This window comes from Psammomys obesus, unplaced genomic scaffold (assembly GCF_907164565.1).
Source record: "Psammomys obesus unplaced genomic scaffold, mPsaObe1.curated_primary_1811, whole genome shotgun sequence".
Classification (NCBI taxonomy): Eukaryota; Metazoa; Chordata; class Mammalia; order Rodentia; family Muridae; genus Psammomys; species Psammomys obesus.
Window position 1 is genome coordinate 1,770,907 of NW_026596326.1, and position 20,589 is coordinate 1,791,495.

The 20,589-nt window shown below is 42.5% G+C and overlaps 2 protein-coding genes across 2 annotated transcripts in view; both read left to right on the forward strand.

The window, feature by feature from the left end:
- The window catches only part of LOC129669112 (T-cell-specific guanine nucleotide triphosphate-binding protein 2-like), a 35,169-nt gene that overhangs the window by 11,168 nt on the left and 3,412 nt on the right, over window positions 1–20,589 (forward strand). The gene's annotated exons all lie outside the window — the stretch shown is intronic.
- Window positions 446–13,937, forward strand: LOC129669111 (uncharacterized). Its single transcript, XM_055597219.1, has 3 exons — window positions 446–784; window positions 6,620–7,852; window positions 11,856–13,937. Exons 2-3 carry the CDS (start codon window positions 6,641–6,643, stop codon window positions 13,176–13,178), a joined length of 2,535 nt encoding a protein of 844 aa, XP_055453194.1. The 5' UTR covers window positions 446–784; window positions 6,620–6,640; the 3' UTR covers window positions 13,179–13,937.

Here is a 20,589-nt window from a genome sequence, read left to right on the forward strand (position 1 = left end):
GTGTGTGTGTGTGTGTGTGTGTGTGTGTGTGTGTGTGTGTGTGTGGACCCATGACCCAGGACTGGCAGCTAAACACTGACCTCTACAGTTAACAGTGAGGTATAAAGAGCAGCAGGCTCTCGGGATGGTGAAATACAGTGGGAAATGACTAATGATCAAATCCCTGTGAGGATCAACAGGACAACAAACACAGTTGTCCTGTTGTCATGGCAAGTGTGTGCAACCATTGAATCCTGGCCTCACTGGGGCTGAAAGTCAGTACTATCCAGCAATAGATGACATCATCGGAGCAGAGGGACTTGAGGTGGGCAAGCAGAATGGTCAGTGCCAGGAAGCCCTGACACTGGGCTAGGCTACCAAGGAAACAAACAGGAAGCCCTGGAGTTCAGGGCTTCAGCAGGGCTCCACCTCCCTCGCTGAAGGAGGATGTTCTATTCTGCTGATTTGTGTAAACCAGCCAACTAGTTCTGGAAATAGAAACCAAACCCTACCCTCACTGCAGTCCCTCCCTTCAGGGACCAAGCAGGAAGATTCCGGATCTAAAAACTACAGAGCAGAGAACAAACACTGTGTGGACCAGGATCGGCAAGAAAGTCTGAAGAGATCGGCCACAAATTCCCAGCTGTTCTTCCCTCCTAAAGCACCAGGATTCCAGCACCCTGCATCCCATCTGCTTCCTGAACACTCCAGCGTAGACCATTGCACAGAGAGCCTTCCAGGGACCCTGCTCCAGGAGAAGAGGGGACATCACAGGAGGGCCACTGGCATCACCACTCAGGAGCAGGTACATGAGGGGTTTGGAAGTGCAGCTTAGCCACAAATCCCACTTCTTTGTGACATGAAAGGAGGATTCCGGGTACCAGGGCAGAGGATCTTGTGTCCTGGCTTATTTTCTCAGGGTCTGTTCACAGAACGGCCCTTCTCTGTCTTGTGACCACAGAGCACCACAGCCCACCAGCCAGGCAGCCAACTTTCTCATCGCCTTTCCATGCCTGGGTCTATTGCTCTTCCGATGAGAGCTTAGGCTTGGAGAAAGAGGGCAGGTTGTGGGATCAGAATCCTCACAGCCAATGCTGTAACCTGCTTGGGGTGGGTTTTTGTTACTGCAGCTGTTTGTTGCTTTCATTGTTTTGGTTTGGTTTTCATGTGAGGCTGGGTGACACTGTGTGCCTGTCTGGTCTAGAACTTGTAAATCAGGCTGGCCTCAAACTCTAGGAGACCCATCTACCTCTGCCTCCTGGTGCTGAGATTAACGCACCCACACCCAGCTTTACTGTGACTAAGTTACTTACCCAGTGGAGATAAAAATCCTATCATCAGAACACCCACTGGTATTACCTGGTCGACAATGAACCTGTGAGAAGCCATTATCTACTCTTGACCAGCAAGAGCACTAGCAAAAGCTTGTATTGTTTGGGGATTTCAGGAGCCTCCATAAACCAGCAACTCATAGGGAGTTCACCCACCCTTGGGACTAGGATTTCCGTTTAATTGTGTCTGTCTTATGGGAACAGCTTCATCCACCCACTCAAACTATCTGTCCAAATGTTACTGTTTTGTTTTTTATTAACTTGCAAAGTAGCATATTTCCTTACAGCTTTCTCACACATAATTTTGTTGTTGTTGTTGTTTTTGTTTTCTTTTTGTTTTACTTTTTGTTTCTTTGTTTGTTCATTTGGGCTGGCTCCTCCACAGCTTCTTCTGGCTCCCAGCTCTCTGGCTGTCCTCCCTGTTCACACTTCTCAATACCCATTATTCCAACACCGCCTTTCATATCACATATATGCTACTATCCATCCCCATCCAAAGCATTTTTTTACCCCTCCTATGGATCCCATTCTAGGTTCCTGGGCTCCACACACATTTCCTACCACATAAATGTACATACATAAAAAATGAGAAGCTGGAATCCACATACGAGAGAGAACCTCAGGTTTGCCTTTCTGACATTGGGTTACCTCACTTAATGTTTAGTCGTTTTTCTGAAAATTATATGCTTTCACTTACATGTATGCATGGTTAGAGTTCCATTGTGTCTCTGTGCCACGTTTTCATCGTCCACCTATCAGCTGACAGTTGTCACTACAGCAGTAAGGAGCAGGATGTTCAGAGATCTTGGTGACTGGATATAAAGTCTCTTGGGGCTACACCCGGGAATAGTGTCACTGATTTCCATAATGGCTGCACTTACTTGCAGCCCTACCAAAAGCAAAAAGGGATGCCCTTCCCTGTACAACCACACCAGCATTTGTTGTCATTTCTCTCTTGATGAAAGCCTCTCTGACTAGGGTCAGATGAAATCCCAAAATACCTTTAATTGGAATATCCCTAAGGGCTGAGGATGTGGAACATGTTAAAAATATTTCTTGGCCATTTGCATGTCTTCTTTTGAGGCCCTTTGTTTAGATGCATGGCTCGTGTTTTGATTAGATTGGGTTGTTTTCTTATTGATCTGGGTTTTTTTTTTTTTAAAGTTCTTTGTGTATTTTGGATATTAATTCTCTCTTGGATGAATTGCTGGAAAAGATCCTCTCCCATCTGGCAAGCTGTCTCTTTACTTAACTGTTTCTTTTGCTGTACATACTCTTTTAATTTTCATGAGCTCCTGCTTGTCATCCATGGCCTTCCCTCTGGAGCAGCTGTCCCTACATCTCACGGTGTTTTTCCTTCCAGAGTTTTAGGCCTTCCATTGAGACCTTTGGTCTATTTGGAGTTCATTTTTGTGCCAGGTGAGGAAGATCTAGTTTCATTCTTTCGTGTGTGGACATCCACTTTTCCCAGCCCCATTTCACGAAAGGGATGTCTTTTCTCCAGTAAGTTTCTGTGTCAAAAAACAAACAAGCAAACAGCAACAACAAAAACCACAGGTGGTTGTAGCTGGGATCATATCTGTATCTTCTAACTTATTTTGCTTTGTACATGTCTGGGTTTGTGGCAATACCATGCTGCTTTTGTTACCTGGGTTCCGAAACAGCACTTAAAACCAAGTACAGTGAGGTCTTCAGCATTTTCCAGCATAGGATTGCTTAAACTGTCTGAGATTTTTTGGGCTTTTGGGCTTTAAGATTTTTTTTCTATTGTTGTGAATGATGGCATTAGAATTTTGACAAGGATTGCATTGAATCTGTAGATTGATTTTGTTAAGATGGTCATTTTCACACATGAATTCTTCTAATCCTTTAGCATGAGAATTTTGTTTTAAATCTTTTCATGTCTTCTATTTTGTCTTAAAGGATTTAAAGTTTTCATTGTAGAGGGAGTTTCTACATCCCTGTTTGCTAAAGTCTACCTGGTCCTCCTGTGGCCGTGAACATGAATTTAGAAACCAAGTCTGGCTGAGCATTTAATATCTTCCTATTTTCTTATAAAAAGTGCCCCCATGTACCATTCAGCTGTCATGTGTCCTGGACCCGCTCTGTATTAGCATCATATGTTCCAATTTGGAACATTCAGAACATAGAGCTGTGTGTCACTGGAATCAAGAGGAGGAGACAGGAGCCCTGTCATCTGCAGATGATGTTCTGAAACCTGTTTCTATCGTGTGACTATTAAGATCCACAGATGCTGGCCATTACCTTGCCCTCACCTAGAATGGTATAGGTAGAGTTTTCTCATTTCTGGGTAAATTAGAAATTAGGTCAAGGTTCTCTAGAGGAACAGAACTGCTAGCATGAATCTATATATGTATTAAAAGGAGGTTTAGTGGCTAACCAGCTATGGTCTGGCCAGAACAACAGTAGGAAGGAAAGCCCAGAACTCAATAGTTATTCAGTCCGTGAGGCTGAATATACAGCTGGCCTTTGGTATAGACTTTAATCCCTGAGGAGTGGGTTCTAATACCAGCAGAGGAATATCTCAGCAACAGGATGGACAAACTTGTCAGCAAGACTGAGAGAAAGCACGCAAAGATCAAAACCTTCCTTCTTCCATGTCCTTAAATGTGGCCTCCACCAGAGCATGTAGCCCAGATTTAGAGTAGATCTTCCAAACTCAAATGATCCAATCAAGAAAAATTCCTCACCTGTGTGCACATCTGCTTGGGTTACAGTTGATTCCAGGTGTAGTCAAGTTGACAACCAAGATGAGCCATCATATTTGGTCTATTATAAGACAACACCAAGCTTCCTTAGTCTCAGTACCTAGTCTTGCAGTGGCTGTACCATTAGAGAAAATGATACCAAAAATGTTTATGGATAGATAGATAGATAGATAGATAGATAGATAGATAGATAGATAGATATAATATATTTACTTTATTAATTTATTTATTTATAATTACATCCATATTGTAGTTTCCCTTTCCTGCCCTCCTCCCAGTCTCTCCCACTGCCTCTGCTCTCCCTCAGTTCCACCTCTCTCCTTTCCTCAGAAAAGAGTAGGCCTCCCAAGGACATTAACTAAACATGGTATAACAAGCCACAATAAGACCAGGCCTACACCACTATATCAAGGAGGGACAAGAAAAGCCATTAGGAAAAAACGGATCCCACAAGTAACCAAAAGAGTAAGGAACAACTTCCACTTTTACTCTTGGGATTTCTGTAAGTACACCATGCTACTCAGTTATAACACATATGAAGAGAACCTAGGTCAGACCCTGGCAGACTCCCTGATCTCACCAAGTTCCCATGAGTCCCAGTCAGTAGATTCTGTGGGCCGTGTTCTCCTGGCAGATGAACACACACTTTTAAGAATAGGATCAGCCTGTGAAAGAAAATGTGTGTTTTTGTCTTTCTGAGGTCTGGATTCTTTTCTCTGAACAATGGTTTCCAACTATACTTAATCTTCTGAAAAGGTCATGGTTTCGTTTTTCTTCCAAGGTGCACGGTTTCTTATTGTGTATATGTACCACAGTTTCTTCTGCATTCATCTGTACGTGAATGGCTACACTGACTTGATTTCATGGCTACCCCCGAGAGTGCAGCTATAAACATGGATGTGCTGGCAGCTCTGTGGTCTGTTGACTAAGAGTCCTTCAGGGTCACTTAAATGGTTTACCTGGGTCACTGATCAACCTTCTAAAAAATTCATTCTTGTTTCTGAAGGATCTGCACCAACTTCTAACACTAAACATGGTTCCTCTTTTCTACATTTCTTGTTGTTGTTGTCTGCTTCCTTGCTGGGAGACATTCTGACATTGTTCAGACGGAATATTGCCCTTCTTGGATAGTTTGGAGTATTGAGTAAATTTTCAAGTATTTATTCGCCATTTCACTTACTTCCTGATGACTATCTCCACAGCCCATTAGCCTACTAATTGACTGAATGATTTAGGGTTTTACTGTTTCAAGATTCTTTTTTTTTTTTTTAAATTTTATTTTTCTTTTTAGTTACATTTTGTTAACTCTGTGTGCCAGCAGTATCCCGCTCCCTCATTCCCTCCCCAACCCCACACTCCCTCCCTGGTCTCCTCCCTGCCCCTTTTCACATCCACTGATAAGGGAGGACCTCCTCCCCTTTCATTTGACCCTGTTTTATCAGGTATCTTCAGGGCTGGCTGCAAAGTGTTCCTCAGTGGCCTAACAGAACTGCTCCTCCCCTGGGGGGAAGGGTGGGGAGGTCAAAGAGCCTGCCCTTGAGATCCTGTTAGAAATAGTTGTTGTTCCGCTTACTTTGGAAAACTACTTGGTTACTGAGCTACCACGGGCCATATCCGAGCAGAAGTTCTAGGTTATATCCATAGATGGTCCTTGGTTGAGTGGTCAAGATTCTTTTACATTGTCAAAACACTCCATCCACCCTTTACCCACTGACATCCATTCTGTCATCTTTTCTGAATTGCACTAAGCCGTGGGGGAAGGGATGATTTGTCTGGGCATTCAAAAGTAATTCTCTCAATTCTTTGATCATTATGAGTTACTCTAACATTACTCCCACTCATTATAAAGAGCAGCTTTTATGGCCAAAGTTGACAGCCATACTAATCCTGAGTACACACAAAGATTTAGATAGAAACTAATGGGCGTATCATACCCATTTCACAAAACAAAAGTAACAGCTCTCTACCTGAGCCCATGACCACCACAACACATTGTTTTGATTGCACAGACAAAAGGTTTTCAACACCAAAGAATGAAAGGGCTTTCTTAGATATCAAAGTCAAAAGAAACTGAAAGGAGAAACGACAAGAGTTCCCCACATCCTTAAGACCACTTCTTCTGACCATTAACTGTGCTCCCAGCTGAATCTGCAAATTAAAGTAAAATAGAAAACCTGAAAGTCAAGTTACATTTTATAATATGACCTTATTTGGAGATATTGACAAAGGTCTGAACTTGAGTAATTTCCTTAACAGAGACAAACGTCTTGGTATCATAGCCCAGGCTGAGCTCAAACTTGTTCTCTACAGCAAACCTTCCTAGTACTGGTATTACAGGCACGATTTGATCTTGAAGAACTAAAAACATTTTAAAGGGAAAAATGGCCAAAAGTAAAGGAGTCTGAGTCAAACCAAAATATACACCCAGGCCAAGAGGAAATGCTGTTGAGTCTTGCTCAATTGATTGAAGTGGGGCAAGAATCCATGTAGACTGTGGGCACAGATACCTGGGTCCTAGTTTCCATTGGCTAACTCTTGCTAATGAAATTCTCTAACCTTCCTGATTTTTCCTCCCTTTAGTGACACACACAGGTCCCAGTCATGGGTCAGACTTCCTCTTCTACACCCCCTCAGAAGGAGGACCCTGATTTGACCTCCAGCCTTGACACAAACCTTCAGAATTTCAAGATGGAAACCAAAATCCTGTCTCAGGAATTAATCACCTTGATTCAATCACACCTAGAGGATGGAAACCTTCAGGGAACAGTTTCTGCAATCAGCAGTGCTCTGGGTGACATTGAAAAAGCCCCACTGAACATTGCAGTGATGGGGGAGACTGGAGCTGGAAAGTCCAGTCTCATCAATGCTCTACGAGGCGTGGGACCTGGAGAAGAAGGTGCCCCTACTTCCACTGGAGTGGTCTGTACAACCACTGAGAGAACACCATACCCATACCCAAAGCTTCCCAGTGTGACACTATGGGACTTGCCTGGCATTGGGTCCACTGCCTTCCAACCATGTGATTATCTGAAGAAAATCAAGTTTGAGGAGTATGACTTCTTCATCATTGTCTCTTCTGGACGTTTTAAACATAGCGATGCAGAACTAGCCAAAGCCATCGTGCAAATGAATAAGAGTTTCTATTTTGTACGAACCCACACAGATCTTGATCTCATGGTTCAAAAACAGAGTAGTCCTAGGAGATTCAATAAAGAAAACACTTTAAAGCAGATTCGAAATAGCATTGCGACTACACTTAAGGATGTCACCCTCCAGGAGCCTCCGGTCTTCTTAGTCTCTAACTTTGATGTGTCTGACTTTGACTTCCCCAAGCTGGAAACCACCCTTCTGAGGGAGCTCCCAGCCTACAAACGCCACACGTTCATGCTCACTTTGCCAAGTGTTACAGATCCCACCATAAACCAGAAGAGCGAGACACTGAAACAGAAGGTCTGGAAGGAATCCATGATGCCAAGAGCATGGGCCACCATACCATTCAGGGGATGGACCAAAAATGACATAGAGAATTTGGAAAAGACTTTGAACCTCTACAGATCTTCCTTTGGGCTGGATGAGGCGTCACTGTTAAAGATCGCTGAGGATTTGCATTTAACACTGGAGGAACTCAAGGCGAACATCAAGTCTCCACATTTGCTCTCACAAGAGCAAGGTACATCCTTAATAGATAAACAACTGAAGAACATTAACCATCCTTACTTTTCAAAGGTTTTCCACTTGCAAAATTACTTCATTGACACTGTGGCAAGTGATGTTAAAATCATCCTTAGTAAAGAAGAGCTTTTTACAGAGCAGGTAAGTTCATTCAACTCTTAATGCCTCTCTATATGAGAGGAGTCAATGGGGAAAATACTGTTTTCCACACTAGGTCCAGGAAGCAGTTTCTGTTTTACTTTGTTGACATGTTTCACGGTGACTCTGATGAACATTTTCAAATCCATTTTCTGCACCTGTTGACATCTTGTGGTCTCTCTGGTTGAGACTGTTACATAATGTACTCTTGAGGCTTTTCATTAGAAATCCTGTCATTACTGTAGTATTATTTGCCTTTTTTTTTTTTTTTCAGTTAGATGGAATCCTACTTGTCAGTTTGCTTTTATTTCCTATGCTTTGGGGACTCTATGTAGAAAAACCTGATGAGGTTTTCATATACATTTCCCTTTAAGAGGTTCAAATGTCCCTTGTTATGTTAAGGTCTTTGGCCCATTTGAGCTGGTGTTTTTATAGGGTGAAAGGTAAGGGTCAAGTTTTGGTGTTGCCTGCTGTCCAGTTTGCCCAGTTCCACTTGTCAAAGGATGTGCCCTTCTGTGCAGTATTAGTTTCTGGGGGCCTTGCTGAGCTGGTGATTGACTGCAGCTGCACTCAGTTGGCTGTATGGGTAAGCATATTTTTCTGGGTCCTCTCTTCTTGTCAGTTGGTTGGTATATGGGCTTCTTTTCATGCCACTGCTGTGCTGGTTTGGTCATTGTGGCTCTTTTCTATGCCTTGAAATCAGGTGTTCCAATGCCTCCTAGCTTTGTACTTTTTTGATCACTACTGGTTTGGCTATTTGCAGTCTTTTCTATTTCCATGTGAATTTTATGATTCCACAGTCCAGTTCTACTTTAAATGACATTGGTGTTTCCGTTGAGATTGTATTGGGTCTGTAGATGACTTTGTGAAGTATGGACACTTTGACAACATTAATGTTTATGAACTATAAACATGGGAATCTCAGCATCTTTATACCCTTCTTTGAGCTTTCTTCCATTACTGCTTTGTGTACAACATTCAATGCTTTTCACTTCCTTGGATAATTATTGAAACTTCCTTGCTTGCTTCCTTCCTTCCTTTCTCTAGTTCTTATTTTCTTTTTTCATTATTTTCTTCCTTCCTTCTTTTCCTCTTTCCTGCCTTCCTACCTGCTGTGTATGTATACTGTCTGTTATAAATGGGCTTTTAAGATTTCTTTCAAATTTTTTCATTTCTAAATTTCTAAGTCACGTCTTACATTTTCATTCTAATTTCATCCATCAGTATTCTCTTGGATCTCAATGAGGTGTTTTTTTTTTTTTTCTTTTATTACCTTTTAGGTGAACATACAACATGGTGGGTTAGATTGGGGCATTTCAATATATATGGTCCATTAGACATCCTCATTCCTCCTTCTCTGTCCTCATTCATTCCTTTCCCCACTGCCCTCCACCATGCCCTGCCTCCCTCTGCCTAGTTCCATTTTTCCCCAAAGAGTCTCTTCTTCATTCTCTTATCATACAGGATTTGTTACTCATTCTACGTGTTTGCTCCTTTAACACTTCTTTCTCCCCTCATGTGACTGAGATTTTTGTCATTATCTTTGAAACACTTAACAGGAATTTCATCCATTTCATTTTTCTTGGGACCTTTCATTAGCGAATTAGCAGTTTTGGCTCAGTCTATTCCATGTCAAAATTGCAGAGAACCATTGTCTCATATGGTCACCCAAGATTGCAAACTCTCATGCACTGCAGGAAAGTATGACATAAATAGTAGCATATAAGCGATGCATCATACATGAATTTATGTGGCCACATTTCTATGCATGCAGAAATGTGGAATGCATGCTGTATGCATGTTCTCCTGCACACGTGCATGCAGCATCACACACAACATCTCAAACTAGTAACCTGAGAGCTTTGATGTTTAAGGTGTTGTTCCTAATGACTGTAGGGCCAATGCCCCCTTTCCCTTGCTTTTACTGGTGACATGGCTTCCAGCAAGGTGATTGGCAGACCCAAGAATAGAACTCTGGTATAACTGAAGCTTCTGTATTGAGATCTCCAAACACCAGAATGTTAGAGCAAAGTGAAACCAATCTCTCAAGACTGCCTGCATTTAACTTCTGTTCCAACTGTAATTCCAAAGTCCTGTGTGTCTTTCTAACATCAAAAGAAAAGAACACGGCTGTGGGTTTACACGCTTCTTCCCACAATTCTGGTATACTTAGTATCAGTATTGGTAAACTTTGAATCACACTCAAAGCTATCATGAAGTTTGATGTTATTTTACAATTCTTGAAATATGGTTTTTATGTCCTTGTAAGATTATAATAAACTAGGAGTGTTTGACAAAAACTACATGTGGCTTATAAAGTCCAAAATATGAAATATAAGGACTTTTAAGGAAAACGTGTGGATTCCTGATGGAAACACATCTGACTTTCATCCTGTCTCTTCTGTCTTAAAAACGACTATTCCTCAAAAAGGAACTTGGTGGGAATACATTTCCTCAGGTTTCTTAACTTAAAAAAAAAAAAAGTATCTTTACTTTTTGGGGTCCTCTTTAATGTTTATTACTTTCTTTTTTCCTTTCTTTTTTTCCTATCTTTCCTTCCTCCATTCTGTATCCAGGTTGAAAATTTTCATTTTAGTGTGTTCTTTGGTTGAAGTTTAGACAAGGAACACTGGAAAACAGGGGCGCAAAGGAAATGTCTTAGGCGTCTGCTTGCCACTGAGGCTATCCCCTCCTGCCCTGTTGAAAAATTAGAGTTAAGATGGCTACACAGCTCCTTTCAAAGGATTTTTTTTCTTTTACCAGAAGGAAAGATTTATTTCTAGCACATGGTATCAGAGTTTAGGCAATGATCAGCTGACTCCGTCGCTATGAGACATGTAGCAAGTCAGATACATCATAACAGAAGAATATGGCGAAAAAAAAAACCACTCTTTGCAACACAGCAACCATGAATCAGGGAAATAGATAAGAGGTGGGGGACATGATATAACTGTCAAAGGCACATTGTATATTAATCTACTTTCTCTACTCAGGCTCCACCTCCTAATATTCCAATCAGTATGAACTTTTCAAAGGATTAATCCACAGATAAAGTTAGTGCCAGCATGGTCCAACTAGCCTTCAGTCATGCCACTAGCTGTAACAAAGCCCGTAACATGTGATTCTTTGAGTGGGAATACTTCAAATCAAAGGAATCTTTTTAATTCATCTACTTCTTAAGTTTTCGATCAAGTGCATATTGTATGTTATGAATACCCCCATTTGTCTCTTCTTCCCCTAAGATAGTTTCACTTCTACTTTCATATCATAATACAATATCATGTATGTATCTATATACAATCTGAGATCTGTGAATAATTTAAAAAAGGATTTGTTTTTCTGAAGCTCACTTAATTACATCCAATTTCCAGTTACATCCAATTTCCTACAAATGACATAATTTCAATCTTTTTCTGGCTAAAATAAGTTCATTACACATATATAATGTATCCAGCCCTTAGTTGGACATGTAGGGAATCTTTGTCACTCTCCACCTCACGTCCCTTCTCCCTTTCTCACAGACTACACAAGAGATATTAGAATGGCTGTGCTAAGAGATAGAGGTCACAAAGCCAAAGAAGCAATGCTTTTAAGTGTTCAACAAGAGGCAGGGAGCCTTTCCATGAGATGCATTGCTTGAGGTTTTTGATATTCTGATCTGTGTCCTTAGGGTTTTTACAATGTACAGGTATTAATTTCAAAAAGAGTAAACAGAATTTAAAGACTATTTAAAATAGGAAATAAACATTGGAATAGGTAACTGCATGGAATAAGTGAACCTTGAATTGGACAACAAAGAAGGAGGGAACCCATACGAGAAAGTAAACTAAACGGGGCTCTTGGCATGCAGGCCAGAATTTGAGCCAGCAGCCAGAGGCATAAAGGAAGGTACTTCTGATTATAATGGTAACAGATGCTAAGGTCCTGCTTTACCATAAGGGCAAACTCCTAGGCCTTGGCCTGCTGTACTGATACTTACAATGCCTCTCTTTTCTCCTCTATTTAGAGTTTTCAACTGCACACAGCTACAGGCAAGCCTTTCTCTAGCAGTCCATCACCCTTGATGGCTCAGCTTTTGGCGTTCAGCTTTGAAAACTTTTTTAAGAATTTCAAGAAGGAAAGCAAAATCCTCTCTGAGGAAACCATCACCTTGATTGAATCGCATCTGGAGAATAAGGACCTACATGGAGCAGTCTCTGCAATTAGTCATGCTCTGAGGAACATCGACACAGCCCCACTGAATATCGCTGTGACAGGAGAAACAGGGGCGGGGAAATCCAGCTTCATCAACGCCCTGAGAGGAATGGGGGATGAAGAAGAAGGGGCAGCCCCTGTTGGGGTAGTAGAGACAACCCTGGAGAGAACTCCATACCCACACCCAAAGCTTCCCAATGTGACGATATGGGACCTGCCTGGCATTGGGTCCACTACTTTCCAACCACAAAACTATCTAAGGGAAATGAAATTTGGTGAGTATGACTTCTTCATTATCATCTCGGCTACACGCTTCAAAAAAACAGATGCTCTTCTGGCCAAAGCCATTGCAAAGATGGATATAAAGTTCTACTTTGTCCGAACCAAGATAGATCATGATCTAAGTAATGAACAGAGAAGGAAACCTAAGACTTTCAATAAGGACCGTGTCTTAAAGACAGTTGGGGATGAATGTTCAAAGCATCTTCAGGAGGCTCTCTGCAGCGAGCCTCCAATCTTCTTAGTCTCTAACTTTGATGTGTCTGACTTTGACTTCCCGAAGCTGGAGACCACGCTGCTGAACGAGCTCCCGGCCCACAAGCGCCACATCTTCATGCTGTCCTTGCACAGTGTGACTGAGACTGCCATTGACAGGAAGAGGGATTTCCTCAAACAGAAGATCTGGCTGGAGGCCCTGAAGGCTGGAGCATGGGCCACCCTTCCATGTGGGGGCTTGATCAGAGAGAAAGTGCAGAAGTGGGAGGAGACCTTGGATCTCTACAGGTCTTACTTTGGGCTAGATGATGCCTCGCTGGAAAAGATTGCCAAGGATTTTAATGTGTCTGTCAGTGACATCAAGGCACACATTAAGTCTCCCCAGTTGTTAACAAGGAACAAAGACATGTCCTTAGAAGAAAAACTATTGAAATATATTGAATATATTTCCTCTGTTATTGGGGGACCACTTGCCACAGGCCTTTACTTTAGAAAGACTTTCTATTTGAAAAGTCTCTTCATTGACACTGTGGCAAGTGATGCCAAGGCTCTTCTTAATAAGGAAGGTTTTTTATCAGAGAAACTTGGATCATGCATGTCTGATGCCCCTGAATACTGGGAAGCAGTAATGGAGCTATGAAGCACTTACCTTTGGACTGGCTTCAGGCAAACATTTTCTGTGAAGGAGCAGAGGATTCATTTCTTTCCTCTTTAGAGACAGAAACATCACTGTGGCAAGTCATCATCCATGTAAAAACACATGAGAAAAGCTGCCTTCCACTAAAATATCATGTATGAGAATGCATGCTTCTATACATATGACTTAAATATCTTTGTCAAATCGCACTGGGCTCTTCTGTCCCAAGGAGCTTCCGAAGGCATTGCCACACTCTCCCAAGAAAAGCCCCTACAGATATATCCAAAGGGCCCATCTCCTGGGTATTTCTAGATTCTGTCAAGTTAACACTTAACACAAAACACCACAGGTCTACAACATGCAATTATCAAATCTACGCAGTCTGCACTTCCATATTTGTAAACACCTTTCCATTATTTTTGATTCACAGGTAATTTTGCATATATATAAGAGGGACATTATAACCTATCAGCACAATTATACAATGTGTTCTAACTTCATCAGCATAGTTTTGTTACCATTGCACCATCATGTCTTAGTCTTTGATGAGCTTCATCACTTCAATTTGCTCATTTATGAGTACATCAGAGGTTAATTCTTTTCAATATAGTATTTTTTCCTATTCTTTGGGAATTTTGCCTTTTACACTACAATCACATTTCCCAGTCTTCCCATATTTGTCCCCTCCCCCCTTGTGACCTCCTACCAGCACAAAGAAAATTTAAAAAATTTAAAAACTAATAAAGTAAACGCTTTTAATTTTTTAAAGTATGCTTTTTAGAAGTCCGATTTGTGTGATTTATATGCTTTCTGGAACATGACCAAACTCCCAGTGGCCTGCCCCTTAAATAGAACTGAGTCTTGGATCTTCCCACACCCCCTCCAGAAGCCATCAACTGTGGAGAACTAACTTCAGCATCCTTATCAAACTTTTTAAGAGTTCTCTTTGAAGGCTTCTTGCTTAGGCCAGTGCTTTATCTTTGTGGCTGGTTTCCCTCTTTCTCAACTATGTATCTCCAATCATTGACATGACTGCAAAGTAGTTTCCTTGTAGGCACTACTTTAAACTCTTTAATAGGTGTATCTTATACCTCTATCTCTCTCGCTCACCAATCACCCTTCACTAGGTAGGAGAGAAAGAAAGTTAGAGGGGAAAAGGGACTTAGACCTCTTTGCTTCTTCTAGTAGGACAGGGTCGTGGGTTCTTTAGCTCAATACCAATCTCAGTCATCAGGATATACACAGTCCATCAACAGTAAACAGCAAATGCAGCAGCAGCCTTTCTCAAAGCGTTTTTTCCAAGCATTCCTGAAGCGTTCCTTCTCTCTCTCTCTCTCTCTCTCTCTCTGGGCTCTGGTATTTATATGCTCTCAGAGTCCTCAGATTTAAACTTACCACAGCTGGCTAAGTCCGTACCCCTCTCCGAGCCACACAAGGCTGTTACCAGCTGACAAAAGCCACATGCCCCTTTCTGAGCCGTAGAAGGCTGTTATCGATTGTAGGCAAACTAAAGACAGCCCCATATCCCATTCTTGCGACTAAAACAAAAACATGTTTGCAGGACTTAACTGAGTTTTTAAAGAAACCAAAACTACCACTACAGTTCCTTGCTCCTTACAGTCAGTGGGAACAGAACCTGGACTTCCACATGCTTTCTGGCAACAACAAAAACCAAGACCAGCCTGCAGCTGAGGTAGGACCACAGACCCAGACAAGCCCCTCTGAGGTAGCCATAGACCACGGTCCTCACCATGGCTTCAGGTGGCAGAGAAGGCCACTCAGCTAGTTATGCTCCCCACCCCACCCCCCCAGTCATGGCATGACCCCTGGACATCAACATGGCTTCGGGCAGCAGCTCAGATCACAGGAATCTGCACACCCATCCGTCAGTGTTAACACTGGTCACGGCCATCTGTAATAGCACCACAGACCCAGACACGGCCCCCGGGGAGCAGCAGGGGGTCCGGCATCGCGTGGCCTCAGGTGGCAGCACAGGCCATTCACAGCAGCCTGGTCCTCCCTGCCTTCAGGCATCCCATCCCACCTCTCTCCACAGCACACGTAGCACTCAGTTTTCCTAGCTTTCCCATCTCATCATCACATATTTGTTCATCGTACTTGGGCACACTGCCAGCGCTGCTAGGCAAGGTAGCCTAAGGTTAGTTTTTTTTTAAATTTTCTCATTGTTTGGGAATTTCACTGAGTCCGCTTAGCACTGTCTGTACGCACATGGGTACAGGGGCATCTAGCTGGATCAACAGTGGCCAATCTGGGGAAACCGATTCTCTCTTCCCCAGAAGCCATCAGTTATCACTGGGTACTCTGGAGGGGGTGGGACTCCATGAGTGCTTCTCCCAAAAATCCTAGGGGTTTTGGCTGATTTTGTTTTGTGTGGGTCTTGCGCATGCTGACACAGCCCCTGAGGTTTCATGTATGTAACTCTTCCACCATATCCAGCAAACACTATTTCTCTACAGATATTCACTCCCTCCAGCTCTTACAGTCTCTCCCGCCATGCTTCCACAATGATCGCTGAGCTGTGGGGAGAAGAGTGTGATACAGAATTACCCGTTAGAGAGGAGCGCTCTGTGATCTCTTATTCAATGCATGTTGATCAGTTGTTGGACTCTATGAAGCACCAGCTACTACAAAAGAGCTTCTCTGTAAGAGTTGAGAGATGTGAAAACCTAAAGATGAGAACTTAGAAACCATTTATTCTTACATCCATTCAGCAGAATAATATTAAGTTCTCTTAGGGCCTATGTCCTAGCCAGCTATGGAGTTTTAGCCCAGTTAACAGTACCAGGCATGAGTTTGGTTTTGTGGCACAGGATTTAAATCTGATCAGAAAGCTATTGGTTATTCCCATAACATTTGTGCCAGTATTGTACCAAAGGCTATATCTGGTCAGAGTATTCATTATTATAGTTTGCAGGATTCACATCCTGGTTACATTGTTGACTACTTTTCTCCTCCAGCAGCATGCATCAAACCTTACAGCACTATGAGAGCTAGCCAGTAGGGAGGAAGCTTCCAGGTCATTGGCAGCTTGAATTCTCGGTGCCCTAGGACTCAACTGTCAAGTTCTTGAGAGTAACCAAGAGCAATAGTAATAGCTGTATTGTTTAGGGATCCCAGTGACAACCACTCAAAAAGAGGTAGCCTATTCTTTTTTAATTTAAATTTATTTTTTATAATTTATGCACTTTACATAGTGATTGAAGCCCCCTCCCTTGTCTATTCCCAGTCCCACCCTCCCTTCCTCTTCTTCCTTTTCACTCTTCTATAACCTTCAGAAAGGGAGAGCCAACCTCTCCTACCATCTGACCTCAGCCTATTGAGTCTCATTAGGACTTTCTGCTCCCTCTCCTGTGGCCTCCATGGCCACCCCACCAGGGAGACATGAACAAAGAGCAAGCAACAGAGTCACTGTTAGGGACAGAGGTGGCCTATTCTTTACCCTGAGGTTTTCATTTGGTGGCTATGGTGCCTGAAAGAGATATTGCCACTCCTTTGTAGGGTCACTTCATTTAAACTCATTTTTATATTTTGGAGAGCTTCTGTATAACAGGTTTATTATGGCTTTTTCAAAGATCTTTACTCTTATCCCTCCCTATTCTCCCTAGTCTTTTGCAACAACATGGGTTAATGCCTTCTCCTCTCTCTAACTCTTTTTCTCTGTGGCACTGCATTCTTTCCTCCTGGCAGCTTCTGCTGAAGAGTCTGTTCCTGAGGCCGTTTTCGTGGCTCTGCATCTTACAGCAGAGACTTCCCCCACTGAGCTGTGGCCTCAGGACTGCTGTTTCCGGTCCATCTCCCTGTAATACACACCCCTACCTTGGTGTGTAAAACACCCAAGTTCCTGGTCTTTGCTCCGTATTTAAGCTGTCTCTATGTTTTCAACATTTGTCATCAAGGAGGCAAGAAATTGGCTGCCATGTTGGGAGATAAGGCTGTCAGCAGATGACACGTTCTGTCCTTGGTGGGGCCTGTCTCTCAACATGGGATGGTTTGGGTCCTATTGACAGGAAGTATTTCTGCACAGTTGAAGCACATACAACCAGATATGAAAAATAGATCATGTGCTTCTGCTAGCTCACACCTGTGGAATTTCCACAGCTCTCTGTGATTTCAGTTTATTCTAGATTTGAATGTCTGGATGAGTGCAGAAGCTGGGGTCCTATTTCTGATTATCTGAAGACACACAGTGATTCTGTCTCTTCCCATCTACAAATTGTCACTTAATTGGTGGATTCCTGTCTCTGAGATCTAACCACAGCTCTTCCTTGGCCCCTTTGTGTGTGTCAAAATATAGTGTTATAGAAACTGAAACTTCAGGTGTAGCGCCTGGCTCCCATGTACTGTAGCCATGACACAATTGTATGGCAGTGTGTCACAAACTAACCATGAAAATACTCTGAGGTATAAAAAGGGGAGAAATGACATGATCTATCATTATCTCCACAATAACAGGAGACCAGAGGAGAATATTCCTCAGAGCATCATGGGGCTTCCATGTTACAATGGGATGAGAGAGGCATGAGTGAGCTAGGGTTCTCAATGTCCAAGAGAAACCAAATCTGCTTAATTCAGAGGAAAGACACCTGCAATACCTCTGAGAGGGACATGGTGCTTCTCTCTTTAGTAACAAAGCAAATGGCAGGAGGTGTCATTCTGGATCGAGGACAAAGCTGTGTCTGCACTTAGGTGTGCTCATGCTGTGCTTGTGAATGTGTGTGCACCTATATGATCTAGTGTCTGTGTCTATGTGTGTAGCAGATGTGTGTTCCTATGTGACAGATGACCCAGTACATGTATCTACTCCCACAACTCTACATTTCACATGCCTGAGTATTTGAGCACAAATCCTAAACTTTTTTGGAACACTGAGAGGCTGTGGTAAATTGTTAATAATTAGAATTATACCAGAAAAACATTGTCAAACACAGGAGGAAAAGGGTAACAGAGAAAATCCATGTGAAGCCACTGCACTGCCATAATAGGAAAATGGACACAGCTGTGCTATGAATTCTTAAGTTATTTAATTTCCTGTTATTCCTACTATCGATTAATAATTAACCGGGGGTGGGGGAAGCTGACTTTTAAAACAGGGTCTTGGATGTTTTCTGCTGTGCGTGAACCAGCGGGTGTATGTGACACTTACAGAAGTGTGTAAAGATCTCTGAGAATGAAAGTTCCATCCTAAACATTAAATGATCACTAATTATTTCCATAACCAAACAGTGTTCAGAGACTAGATCCAAGAAAAGCCAGGGCAATGCTAAGCCCAGCTCTCCTGTGAGAGGGTGTGTCCTGACTAGTTTTATGTCAACTTGACACAAGCTAGAATGATTTGAAATGAAGGAACAACAATTAAGAAAATGTTTCCATAAGACTGGACTGTAGGCAAGTTTATAACACATTTTCTTTCCTTTCTTCTTTTTTTTTTCTTTTTTTCTTTCTTTTTCTTCCTCTTTCTTTCTGTTTCTTTCTTCCTTTCTTTCTTGTTGTTGTTTTTGAGACAATGTTTCTCTACATACCCTAACTGACATAGAATTCACTATGTACACCAGACTGGCATCAAACTCAAAGAGATCCACCTGCTTCTGCTTTCTGAGTGCTGGGATTGAAGGAATGAGCCACAATGCCCAGCATGCATTTTTTAAATGCTGATATTGGAAAGTCTAGCTCATAATAGGAAATGCCACCCCTGGGCTAGGAGTCCTGGGTGCTATAAAAGGCCAACCAAGCAATCTAGGAGAGAACAAGCTAGTAGGCAGCACTCCTTAATGGCTTCTGCTTCACTTCTTGCCTCCATGTTCCTGTCTTGAGTTCCTACTCTGGCTTCTCTCAATGATGTGAAACTATAAGCTGAAATAACCCCTTTCCTCCCCAGGTTGCTTTTGGTCATAGCGTATTATTATATCACTAGAAACCCTAGCTAAGTCAGTGTGGGTTTAAGTGAGGGTGCTGGGAGAGGTAGGGCTTATTTCTCCCTGTACATATGTGTGTTGGGCTGGGATTCCTTTAGCCTGTAGTACAGTGATTTTCCTGAAGGTAGGTATAACCTTTGGATCCTGCTCTTTCCCCTCCCTCTACTGTTGAAGCTAGTCCCTTCTCCTTCACCTAAAAAACTGGAAATGTCAAGCCAGAAGACACCCCAACTTCAACTATGGATAGAGAATAATGCCAGATGCTGCAGGACAGAGGGCTGAGCAAACCAACCCCTGGCCACCCAGCACCATCTGATCCCCTCCCCCACTACCAACCGCCAAGGCAGTGATTCTAAGTCTCTGTGAAATCAAGGATATTCCAAAGACATTGGGGTCTCAGGGGACTCTAGGCATTTGAGCTCAAGGGCAGTAGAGACAAACAATTCTCCATTTATATTATCAAAGCAAACCATGAGGTGGTATTCACAGTTGGCTCAAGAAAATGCAGGACAGAGATGGAATGTACCTAGTGGTGTGTTTTGTGATTGGTCTTGTGAAAGGAGTCAAGAATATGTATCCAGGCCTTTGCCTTTCACACAGAGATAATGTGGGCAGGCCTTGGCATTCTCTTCATGTCCTCGTTCTCAAGTGCATTCACTTAGTATAGTTCATATAACTTTCTCTAGAAGAATGTCTTGTGGAGAGAACATTCTGTACTCAGACCCCACCCAGAGTTCACAAAGAGTTCACAGCTTTCTTACATAGGCTCCAGCACAGCATTCTTGTAGGCTAAGCCAATAAGTGCAGATGCTGAGTTACATAAAAACACTGTGTGGTTTTTCATGTGGCTCCATGATAGAGAACTTATCTACCATGTAGGAGTGTGTGGGTTCCACTCTCAGCACTTCAACAACAACAACTACAAAACCCCTAAAAACACAATGAAACAAAAGAACATAGTGGAATAGAAGGAAAGACAATACAAAGAGGGCTAGAGCTCATGATTTGTTGGCAGGAACATGGAATGAGGCAATCTTACGGTGGCCAGAACTGACTGAACAAAGGAATATTTCATATGAGTGCTCGGGGTTTTGAAAGACAGAAACAGAAATGGTTGAAAGCCTCTCGAGTCTACCCCTTGCTCTCTTATCCCATCCCTCTATACATGGTCACATAGAACTCAACCATTGCCCAACTCATGTTACTTTACTTTAGAGCTCATATCTGTCTCTGAGAATGGGAGCATCTTGGTCCTATCTACAGGCAAGTACAAGTACATGTCACTTCCCATTGGTGACAATACACTTCTGTCTACTCCACCTAAGGTATTTTGCTAGTCCCCTGAGCTGGTCCCTTTCAGCCTGTCCTTGATGAAGTCTGTCTCTGAGAAGGGGAGCATCTTGGTCCTATCTACAGGCAAGTACAAATACATGTCAATTCCCATTGGTGACAATACACTTCTGTCTACTCCACCTGAGGCA

Bases quoted from the DNA above. Each gene is read 5' to 3' on its own strand.
- LOC129669111 (XM_055597219.1), top strand. From the start codon at position 6,641: ATGGGTCAGACTTCCTCTTCTACACCCCCTCAGAAGGAGGACCCTGAT. The intron at 7,853-11,855 runs GTAAGTTCATTC...TCCTCTATTTAG, and splicing joins AAGAGCTTTTTACAGAGCAG to AGTTTTCAACTGCACACAGC.